The 12376-nt window shown below is 33.7% G+C and overlaps 1 protein-coding gene across 4 annotated transcripts in view; it reads right to left on the reverse strand.

Moving 5' to 3' along the window:
* Window positions 1–3851: 3851 nt before the first annotated feature.
* BICD1 (BICD cargo adaptor 1) overlaps window positions 3852–12376 on the reverse strand; it is a gene marked incomplete at its 3' end in the record, with an annotated part of 129703 nt that continues 121178 nt past the window's right edge. Inside the window, exons 8-9 of one of the 4 annotated variants that reach the window (XM_080915038.1) lie at window positions 11051–11136; window positions 3852–4020 (exon numbers count right to left, since the gene is read on the reverse strand). In XM_080915038.1, the coding sequence (XP_080771164.1) occupies window positions 3933–4020; window positions 11051–11136 (174 nt within the window). Of the gene's footprint in view, window positions 4021–11038; window positions 11137–12376 lie in introns of those variants that run through there. The other 3 variants (XM_080915039.1, XM_080915040.1, XM_080915041.1) reach the window with 3 other exon arrangements.

The following is a 12376-nucleotide window of genomic DNA, read 5'->3' on the forward strand; positions in this document are numbered from 1 at the left end:
TTAAATCTTTTGTTTGACTTATACAATAAAAGCTGACATTTATCACAGTAGAAAATATATTTGATTTATTTATATAATTATTTGTAACCTGTGCTTGGTTACTGGAGAGGATTTTATTCAATATAGTATATGAGGGAATATCCACATTCTTAGCTAGTTTAACAGACCAATTGTTCATGCTTACCTAATAGAGAAGGACATATCTGTATAAGAACATGTTCTACAGCATATACAAAGTAAATGTTAAAGACTGAAGATCTTTGTGAGTAAATAAAAATTTAAAAGTATTTGTCTCCTCTATGAGACTGCATACACTCTATTTATGAAGTTTTCTTGGGTATATTTGTTTTTTAGACTCTGACACTGAAGCTTCTTTAAATGAAGTTGCTACATTTCAGATAACTTTAAAGAAATCCTTTTAAAAATGATAAATATCTTAGAAAATTAAGATGATTATCCTAGTTTAAAAGTAAAAATATTTCATGACAAATCAGTAAAAATTCAATATATTTTAATTTTTAAAATAAAAAAATCATAGAATTGTGGACTCCTAGGACTACATATTATTATAAATTGTCTATACTTACAAGACTACCAGTATCATTCCAGTTTTTAAAAACAAATCTTTATAACTATCCAATGATTAATTTTCCATTTTAAACTATCTCTTTCCTACAGGTAATATTAATCCTTCTCATTTAGTCTTATGGGCTCTACAGCTACTCTCTGTCATTTGTTAAGTTCTTTTTGTTGGATTTTATTATTGTACCTCCTCTCCTTTAGACAATTATAAAGTAAAATTTTCAAATAAGTCTTTTCTTCATTCCTTTATAAATTTATATTTTCTAGAAGTTTTCAAAACTCATTTTCCTCCTCCTCCTTTTAAATCCAGAATTAGATATGCAAAAGGTTTATACATCCAAAGTTTTGTTCATGCTCCTAAGCATTTAAGCCAAAAGCAATCTATTGCTTCTTTTTATTTTGCTATTATGTTTCAATGAAAATCCTCAGTGGGAAAGCATTTCTGCAGACTAGTTCATCTATTCAGCTTTGTAATTGTGCTTACATTAAAAAAAAAAAAAAGTTGAAACCAATAAGGTGGCTCAGCAGATGTTTGCCACTAGGCCAAATAATCTAAATTCAATCCCTGGGATCCATAGAGTTGTGGGAGAGAAGCAACTTCTATAGGTTTTCCTCTGACTTTCCCACACATGCTGTGGACAGTGTGTGTGTGTGTGTGTGTGTGTGTGTGTGTGCGTGCGCGTGTGCACGTACACACTACAGTGTAATGAAATTTTATAACAGTGGTTGGTTATTTTGATAACTGATCTTAAACATAACCTCCCACCTTTGTTCAAAATGTCTACAAGAACTGGTGTTTGTGGAATTTCTATACTTTATATTTTAATATCAAGTACACCTTTAATTCTCTTATTGAGATTAATGATTGTTTCACCAGTTTTCACTTTTTACATTCTGATATCTTTATAGGTACTCATTTTTATCAACACTTTACATTTATTCATTGAAAGGGTCTATAAATAAATAAATAAATAAATAAATAAAATACAGCTCAGTTTAAACTGCACTAAATGTTGTTATTACATACATACATAATAGTCCATTACTACTTAGCAATTACTACCTACTTTTGTGCTGAAAATGAGAAATCTGTTTCAAATTTTCTGTATGTTCTTATTAAAGTTCTCTTAAAATTAATATTTTATAGAACTAATGTTTCAAAACAAAAATTTTCACTATATTCAAATAAACAACTAAAATAAAAATAGTTTATAACAGACAGTGATAAATTTTATATTGGAAGAAGTCAACTTTATACACAAACACAATGCAGCTATGTCAGCAGTGGTTACATAGAGAAAAAACCCTCTGCTGAGTTTCCAGCCCAAAGATACAAGTTCTTGAGGTACTTATTTCCTCAGGTACAAAATTAACTTAGTAACTCTGACACTTCTTGGGTTTTGAATCATGCTTAGCAAAGGGGAAAAATAAAAGAAAGAATGAAGGAAGTTGTCTTTAATTGAACTCTGACAAAAATCTGTACTGTCTCACTAATAGTGGCACCAGGTAACACTAATAAATAAGGAAAATGTATAGGAACAACCAAGCAATTCAGACGGGACAACTATGTGGGGATTCTGATTGATGAGAAGTTCAGTGGGGTCTATTATTAATCCGATAAAGAACATAAAATCTTTGGGTTGCTTTGGTAACTATGACTGGTACTCAACAGGAACATAACAAACAAAAAACATTTCTGCAATGTGCTTTGTGGCTGACAGCTGACCTTAGGTGGACCACTCCATAAATGTGCCACATCTTCCCTCCACAAGCTGGGTAGCTCTAAAATCACCATTGTTGATGTCCTACAACACTAGCCATCTTTTTGCTAATAGTGAGGACTAGTTCTGTTTTGAAGAGAAGTTAAAGATACCGTTACATGAAAAAGTAAAACCTTTATGGTTTTATGTAAGTTAAGGCTACCTGACAAAGACAAGGAGTCAGGGTTAGGCGCAATTATGTGGGCAGCACTTGAGAACTGAGGAATCCAAGTTAGACCTCACAGCTCAATTAGCTGTTGTCCTTGTTTTCTCAATAATGCAAAAACTAAATTTTTCTATGAAATTCTATTGCCTTAAATAAAGTCATAAAATTACCCAGCAGAATCTGTAAATTAAGTAGGAACATGTCTTATCTCAATATATGACTGTTATAGGCACCTGAGTGTTTGTTAAAAGTAGACAATGAGCTAAGGTTTACTATCTATTTTCTTTTGGCAAGGAAGATTCATTGTGGAAAAAGAAAACAAACAACAAATCATACACTTTCTGCATAAATTAACTAGCCAAAGCTACCTTACAGTTATATATGTATATATTTTTGCATTTATTGTGATCCCTTTTAGTGGGAAACCCATAGTAAGACCTAAATTTGGAAAAGTTTAAAAAATTTGTGGTGATTAAATAAGTACACCATTTCTTTCTTTCAAGTAATTCAACCTTCTTTAATATGACCACACACACACACACACACACACACACACACACAGAGACACACACACACATACACACACTCACACTCACGCACGCACGCACGCACGCACAGGAGCAGCACCAATATATCTATCTACTCAACTGCAATTTAAAAAAATTAAAGATACCCTCAAACTTTGATTAAGTCAATGAATCATAGCTTTGCCTCTTTCTTAGATTTACTTAGTAAATGTTTAGTGAAGAACTCTAGTTTAAAAAAATGACAATCAATGAGTTACTGATTAGAAAATAACTGCATAAAGAATATTCATGTAGCAGCAAAATAGTTATTGTTAACATTCTGATGCACCTCATTTGTAATTTTCTACAAGAAAAAGGACCAGAATCTGGCCATTTTCAAATTTTAAACTTAATTAAAACTTTAAATAATGAAGTAAACTATGACTTTTAAAAAATAAATGAATTCTGCTTACAGAAATTATCTTTATAAACATAAGCCATACAGCAAATAAAATATAAAATAAGTATCAATGAAAAATATTAGAATCAACATCTATAGCTGACTTTGGAGTATATGGAAAGATGATTTTACAGCACATCTATTTTACATTGTCTTGGACCTCTTTTATTCTATGGAGGTGGAGCCAGCTATCTGAAATATGGGTTTCATTTCAGTTTCAAGTGAACTGTTGTCATTTGATTTCAGGCCATCTGTGATTAAGAGAAACCGTAAATTGATCACACAAGGGTCTATGCATCATTTTATTCTTCTGAACTCTTTTTCCTCTTCAAAAATGATGGACTGGAATCCACATGTACCCTAACATCCAAGAAGAAAACACCTGCTAGATTTTAGGCAGTGCCCTCACTGTGTCTAAAAAACTTTCATCCCAGATATTCATCCATGAGAGATGAAGACTAGGGGTAAGGAGGCTTGGTGAGACAATGGAGAGGTGTACACTGTGAGCTGGAGTGTGGCTGCTCCTTACTGAGGGCAATGTCCGGACTGAAAATAAGAGAAAAGGCAGTTAGTAATAGCAAACAGGTAAACAACCAAGTCCACTGACCATCAGACAAATTATTGTCCCATATATTTTAAACACATGAACAGAAATGTTGTCAAGAAAATAGTTTAAAACCAAAGCATGCTCCCCCCCCCAGCACCAAAATGCAGGTTTTGAAGTAAAGCATGGAGAGGGCTTTACTTCATGGAGAGGGGGGATAAGAAAGTAAAAAGAAACTTTGAGAACAGATACATGAATTTGTCCCCCAAGTCAAGTATTCAGGTTTTTCAGTCTCCAACTCCTAGATCTCTGGGATGGCAGTAAAGTGTCATTAGATCAGTCCTTATCAAAATTTATAGTGGGTACAAGTCACCCAAAGATCTTGGTAAAGGAGACTTTGGGTTAGCAGGGCCAGGAAAGGACTCTAGAGTCTGCATTTCTGATGTCCTCACTGTGGTTCAAATGGTGCTAGCCAATGGGTCCAGATATCAGAGTTTAGAAGAGTCTAGAGTTTACTAGTAGAGACTCAAGAGTATCTTGAAAAAAGTAGTTCATTTGCTTGTAAAGCCAAGTTTTCTCTAAGGAGTCTGCTACTTTGGCTTGATGGTATGATTAAACAAAACAAAACAAAAAAATTTATGATATTTTGATATATGGATTTTTATGATATTTTGCATCTGTTAAGTGAATGATGTGGTTTTCTAACCAATAGGCCACATCTGAGAGCCTCCAACTGTAATGAATCTGGTCTCAGACCATTCAATATCTTAATGAATAATTGACAAATAAAGTAGTAAAATTAGATTTCCTAGGGTAAAACTATAAGGCATATTTTGGTTTACATGTTTTAAAATGTGACTAGGAAAAGGGAAAGGGCACCACGGAAATATTTTTTAAACTGGAAAACATGGCCTATTTCCCCCATATATTGTGAATTTTAGTATCATATAATTCATTTCTATAGGAAGTGTTTGGTATAACATATATATATATAATATAATATTATTTATTTAAATATTTTAAGGTAGTGTTATGAATGTGTTAATTAAAATTTGTATTAAACAAATACTTTTAAATATTTGGTAGTGAAATTGTCAACTAGATATCTGTTGGACATTAGTATAAAATCATAATTATGTAAATATTTAACTAGATATTACATCTTTCCCTAGCTCTTTGAACCACTGTAAATTTAGTTTAAAAGGAAACTGCTGTTCTCTATTGATAAGAATGATCAATGGTAAGAAGTATCTTTCCTACTTACTTTTTTAAAAAATTGGATATTTTATGTATTTACATTTCAAATGTTATCCCCTTTTCCCCCTCTTAAACTCCCCTCTCCCTGCTTCTGTGAAGATGCTCCCACTCCCACCCTCCCACTCCCACCTCAACACCCTGGCATTCCCATACACTAGGGAAATGAGCCTTCACAGGACCAAGGGCTTCTCCTATTGATGTCAGACAATGCCATCCTCTGCTCCATATGCAGCTGGAGCCATGAGTGCCTCCATATGTATTCTTTGGTTGGTGGTTTAGTCCCCGGGAGCTGTGTGTGTGTGTGTGTGGGGGGTCTGTGTGGAGACCGCTTTTGGCACCTCTGAACAGTTGATGGCAGAGTAATATTAATATTATCCCAGGACATTTTGGGGCTAGCCAAGGCAGGAATCTCGCTTCTGTGCTACACCCTGTAAGGGCTATTATCAAGTACATCTACATCTGAAGTTCGGGCAGGGCTCTCAAGAATAAGGCTATAAGGAAGTACATCTACATCTGTAGTTCCGGGTAGGGCCTTTTCGAATGTGGCATAGGCAAGTATATTTGTATTTGATGCTCCAGACAGTATCCTTAGATATGCAGTTCAGGGCAGGGTGGATTTTGGAATGTAGGCACAACAGTATCCATTTTTTGTCTATGACCTTTTCACCTGACCTCCAGTAAGATGTTTACAAGATCTTTGATTGTTAACTTGTTTGGTCCCTGTCTCAGAACCGCTGTTATCATTTTTGCATGTAATTAAAATGATTTAAAAGAAGGACAAATAAAGCCAAGCTTCGGCCAAAGTCATACTGCAGCTTTAACTAACTTGTCTTTTTCTTTCAAACCTCTCGCCTGCTCCGGTTGGACCTCTTGAGAGTCCGAGCTGGTCTCTGGCAGGTCTAGTTGGTTGATATTGCTGTTTTTCCTATGGGGTTGCAAACCCCTTCAGATCCTTCGTTCCTTTCTCTAACTCCTCCATTGGGGTCCCTGTGCTCAGTCTGATGGTTAGCTGTAAGCATTTTCCTATTTTATTTATGATGCTTGGAATGAAACCAAGATTTCATACAGTTTGGACAAGCACTCTGTGACTAAGCCCAACCCATATGGTTAAAATGTAGCAAATACAAAGTGGTGGAACAAGGAACAAGAAGATAGTGTATGATTTAACTAATTAATGATAAAAGAAAAAATATTGGGTTAGATTATCATTGACCTACACAGTAGTCAATGATTAAGGAAATAAGTTAACAATAATTTAGAAACACATTCCTCAGACCTTGTGGTTTCTTTCTGTAATTTGTTGTAAGTTAGAAATAAGTTCTTTCTATGGAATTGAACATAAAACACAGCACAAGTTATAGCAAAACAGTATTATGTATTAAGTATTAATACTTACTTAAGTATTAAGTATTATGGTAGTCATGTTATACAAGAAGGACCTTGTATAATTTAGTGCTCTTCTTCCTAGAGTGTTTTTGTATTGTTAGCTGAGGAATATTGGCCCAACATCTTGATGTGTCATTCATGATGATGTAAAATTATTTTCATTATTTCAAATTTCTTATAAAGTGAAAGAATATTTTAAACCATAGTATCAGTATTTTAAGTTTGTATAAAATGCAGTGATATTATTTGGATTTTATGTCTATATACTAACTTATATGAAACATTCTTGATTGACAGGTTAATAAATTATTTTAAAAATAGACATTTGACACATTATTTCTTACAAAATTACATAATTTAGTTTTGTTTTTGATTGCTAAGTATCTTTAGAAAACTTATTATTCAGCCTTTACCACAAATAAGTTAACTTTTCACTAGAACATCATGGAACAGTGAGCTTGACATTTCATTACTGAGGTTTTCAGGTGTTAAGTTGGACATAGCTTCAGGAAGTTTGGTATATCTTCAAAAAGCTTATTATTTTTCTTGGTCCTCTTCCTGATAAATATAACTAGTAGATGAGCAGATATGATAAATATTAAATATTTTCACATATTTAAATATTATATCCAAGGCTATAACATCATTTCCCATTACATCATTATATATAAAAATTTCAATAACTTAGAATAGAATCAGCCTGAAAATAGTCCAAAAATTTTGAATTATATTTATTGAAACATGGCATACTGTATTCTCACCTTATATTTCACTATTATTTTATGGTGTTTTCCATTTTCATGCCTAGTATATTACTTATATAGACTGTGGAAGATTCTCCAAATAAAAACTTTAATTAATGCCCCAAACCAAAGTATATAGATGTTGGGTATGGTGGCATACACCTACAGTTAAAGCTCTATGGATAGCTGAGGTAGGAGGCTCACTTGCAGTCCCAGAGTTCAAGGAATTCATGATAAGCCTAAACAATATAGGAAGACTATGTTTCAAAAAGCAAAACCATATGTGGAAAAGTTCTACATTTTCAGTGCAAGAACACTGTTTATTAAAAATATCATGTACCTTAAAAGTTATGTGAGTAGAATACATATGCACAGCCCTGAATTTGATCTGTAGTACTAAAAAAAGCCACAAAATTACATAAATATATACATATAAACAAGAGGGAAGTAAACATTTTTTTTCAAAATGAGAAACTCAGAGAACACCTGATCTAAAATCATTCAACATTCCTAGAAAATTTTCTCATGTTTCACTAAGTATCCACTTTTCAAGTGAAAGAAACCAAGTTAGCATTTCTTTTACCAACTGTAGGTACAATGACTGGTTCCTTATCTGAGGTGCAGCCATGCTCTCCAGTGGACAGGACATAGGTGTTAGGTCACTTGGCTCAATTGTATTAAAAAAAAATATGTGGCATCTGACAGTCATTTGTCTGCCTAAACCTGATCTTTCTCCTTTAGACAAGTATAATAGCTGCTTAGCCTATAGGGGAATCACAATGACTAGCACATGTGAAGAACTTACCTTTCCCTGGGACCCAGTATGAGTTCTAATGTTGTTGCCTTTCTTGCCCAGAAGGAGTAAGAGGGCATAACCGACTCAGATCCTCTTACAGAAGAAACCAGTCAGAACCCAACCCACCCTGAAGAGGAGTCCTTTTAAACCTCTGTGTATTAATAATTCCGTTGTATGAACTATAACAAGGAAGAAAAGTCTGCTTTGGACATGCTATGTCTACTTGGATAGAAACTAGAGTGTCTATAATTTTCTAAATTGCTTTTCTTTCACCATGGAGACAGGAAGCACCTAAATTTAGTAATCTTAGAAGAGAAGGAATACATCTGCATTACTGTCTTATGAAAATTCTAAAAGCAATAGTATTACAACTCTGTCCAAGAAAACTAGATTGGTCACATAATAAACAAGATTTTGTTCAGGGATGGCAGTGTACAAAGTATTAGTGCTAACAGCAGACAGGTCAGATATATATAACAGAAACAGCTTTCCAAGATCAGACGTGTAGGAGTGTAAGAGGTAGAATTACAAGCTAGAAGTCTGACTCCAGAGTTCATGTAGTCAGCATTCACGGAGCATCTGTACTGCACTGACACTACCCTAGTGCCCCAAATGAGAGAGGCTGCTTGGTGGTATCTAGACTACAGGTTTCCAGGTCCCCAAATGCTATAGAATCCCTCTCAGATCAACTTGAGCATCCATACTAATATTCAGCTACTTATATAATTGAAATTATCCAGAACTGGTTACTGCTATAAATGCCATCTATATATTAATAAAGAACATTTCTGAGGGGCTGGGGAGATGGTTTAGTAATTAAGAATATATGTTATTCTTGCAGAGGACCTGGGTTCAATTCTCAGCACCCACATAGTACTTCACAACCATCCCTAACTATACTTCCAGGAGATCCAATGCCCTCATCTGACCTCCCCAAGTACCAAACATACATGTGGTGTAATACATACATACAAGCAAAACATTCACACATAAAAAATAAAGTCAGTAAATCTAAAAAAAGGAAATAGTTTTGAGATAAATATCCTCTTACTTGAAGTGGTATTGATCAGGTTTCTTAGAGACATTAATCAGAAGACACTATCTAGTGACTATTTAACAATATACTTTGGGGGCTGGGAATGCAGCTCAGTAGTAGACCCCTTGACCTAACATATGAGAGGACACAGGTTTAGTCTACAGCACTGGAGGCATTGTTCTACTTACTTAGGCAATAGACCACATAACACACTAGCTTTGGATGTACTGCTTGTGTATTGGTGATTATCCAGCAAAGGCATGATCACATATAGTCTGCTACTAAGAGCTATACATCTCAGATACACACATGGAGCTATGTTTGGGCTGGCCCTTACTTGATACAAGCCCTCCTCTGGTAGGAGAACAAAAGATACATTGATGTATATTAATAAGTACACTCTAAAGATCATATTCAGACTTCAGAAGCTTGGTACCAACAGAAACCAAGTAAGTGAGGATGTAAGTAAAAGACACTATGGAGATGAGGAGGTTCTAATGGGATGATTCTAGGCCGTGGCTAGTCACTAGTAACTGTTTTGGAGAACTTAAAAATCAAATATGAATTGTCAGCAAACTCTCCAGTTCAGTGCCTAGATACTCTAGTAAACATGTCTCTAAAACACTTCATTTCAGACAAAGGGAAAATAATCACTGCAAATATTCTTTTGGGAATTCAGATTTGAGGTTTTCTCTCCCATTTTCCCTCCTTTCCCTTTTTTATTTTATACATTTTGGAGACAAAGTTATTTTGTATTAAAAGCTAGCCTTGGACTCACTATATAACTCATTCTGATCTCAAACACAACCTCTTACCACAGCCTCCAAAGTGCTGGGACCACAGGTATGTACTATCACAAATGGCTTTCTAGACCTTTTCAATTCAGTTTTAACAATGGGACTGAGTAAACAGAAAATGATAATCATTAAAACTGTCCTAGAATGAACATTAGTTAAGTTTTATATATAATTTCATATATTTTCCCTGTTTGTTTATCTGAGAAATATATTTGAAGGACAAAAAGATAAAACAAAAGTTTAAGATTGGAGGCAATGACTCAGCCACCAGAAACAATGACTTAACCAAATTCTTAAGAAAATGGCTGCATCTAGAGAATATCATCCTGAGTGAGATAACCCAGTCACAAAAGAACAGACATAATATGCAGTCACTGATAGTGGGATGCTAACCCCAGAGGCTTGCACTCCCCCAGAAACAACTCACAGACTGTATGAAGTCCAAGAAATAAAGAAAACAAAAAAAAATATACATATATTTACAAACAAGAAGACTTTGACTGTTTCCATGTTTCGTTTTGTTTTGCATGTACTTTATGCTTATTGTAACTATTGGGTTTTCAATGCGTACTGTCGGGCCTTGAAAAAAATCAAGTACTGACTAAAAAAAATATATTCACATGGTTTTATGTGAAAAATTATTTTAATGTCTGAAAAAACAGTACTGACAAAAAAGTATAATTTTAAGCAAAAAATGTTTAAAATCTGTACATTTATCTTTGTTTTGTAAAATAAAGTCGTTTAAAAAAAAAAAAAAAGATTGGAGGCAATGAAACACTAGAATAACCCAAGTATTTTCTCACAAAGGGGAAATGAAGCAGCCTCTATTCTATCAGCTAGTAGTTGAAAACATAGCACTAACTCCTGTGCATGCTCATAGGGAATATGAACAAGGGTGAAGTCATGTAGCCAATTAATGAAAAACATGCAATAACATAAAGATGCATAGGTAGTTATGGTCTTGGGAAGGGGAGCTGACATGCAGCTGGTGGGAGATGGAAGGGCCTATGAATTTACCTGACAGTTGGGCAGTCTTGCCTCCCAGCTAGTTGTGAGCACTGTGGCGGTACGGAGGCAGCAGGCTGCTGACAATCTACAAGAAACTAATAAATTAGACATGTATACAAAGAGATGATATAAAGGTGTTAGCAACAGTAACTAAATCAGCTGCCTGAGATTTAGTGAGGAATGGAGCATTTACTTAGAAACATCTAGATTGTGGTTTTTTTTTTTTTTCTTTTTTTTTCCAGTGTGGTTTTTCCTTAACTAATGTCAATAGAAAAGACTGAATTTTTAATTAATATAATATTAGAAAAAACTAATGACATAAAATTAGTAGCAAGATTTAAAAGTACATCATGCCCTATGGACATTCATATTTGGTATTTTGATTCCTCTAAATCAGAATCTATTAATATTAAAAGCTTTAACTTCTGAACTTGAACATAATGCTGATTACGTAATTAGCAAATAAAAATGCTGTTCTAAAATTAAATATATCCAGGTAATAAATTTTATTGTTTGGGCATATAGTAATATTGTTAAATTCACAGATATTTTGAGAAAGCCAAACAATATTTTATTAACAAGATGTTAAACAAGAAAATTACATTTACAGTTTTCTGAAAATTGATTGTATATGTTTAAAATAATGGTTAGCAGAAATCTTAAATGGTTCATTATATAATAAAATTTTAATAAGCAGGACTAATGAAGAAAACCAACCTTATTAATGGTGCTCACTGTTTTGTTTTTATTACTTTAAAATCACATCCTATAACTCATATTAGATTAAGTAAATTTTATAACTTGTCACTATGTTAATCAACAATTCCAAGAAAATAGGTATATAAACCATCAAAAATCAGTCTGTTCTCTGGCACTAGGTTCACAATATTAGAAACATTCAAGAGGCTATTTGGAAATGCATACATTTTTTCAATTTTTTAAAAAAAAGTAAAAATGAAAGTTGACTTGAAATTTATTCTTGAAGCATTTTCTTTGGTGAACAGTTTAGATATCTGAAAATATTAAAGCCAAGTCATCTCAAATTCTGGATTTACAGGCTTGAGTTAAGACTATCAACAAATTTAGAAAGCTACTGAATTTTAATTGAGCCACCAGATATGCATTTTTTTAAGGTAACCAGATCCATGCTGCCCTTCTTTAAGTAAGTACAGTGGAAGGAAAAATGGCCTAAACATATACTCTGTAATCTTTATGCTTGTCAGCAAGGTATAAATGAAACAGTTATAAAGCAGAGTTAGCCTTTGCTGAATAGCTATCCTTAGAATTAATTGGAGTATCAGGATTATTATTTTTCAAATCTTCTGTATGCCAGAA

The sequence above is a fragment of the Micromys minutus genome (assembly GCF_963924665.1).
Source record: "Micromys minutus genome assembly, chromosome: 3".
Lineage (NCBI taxonomy): Eukaryota > Metazoa > Chordata > Mammalia > Rodentia > Muridae > Micromys > Micromys minutus.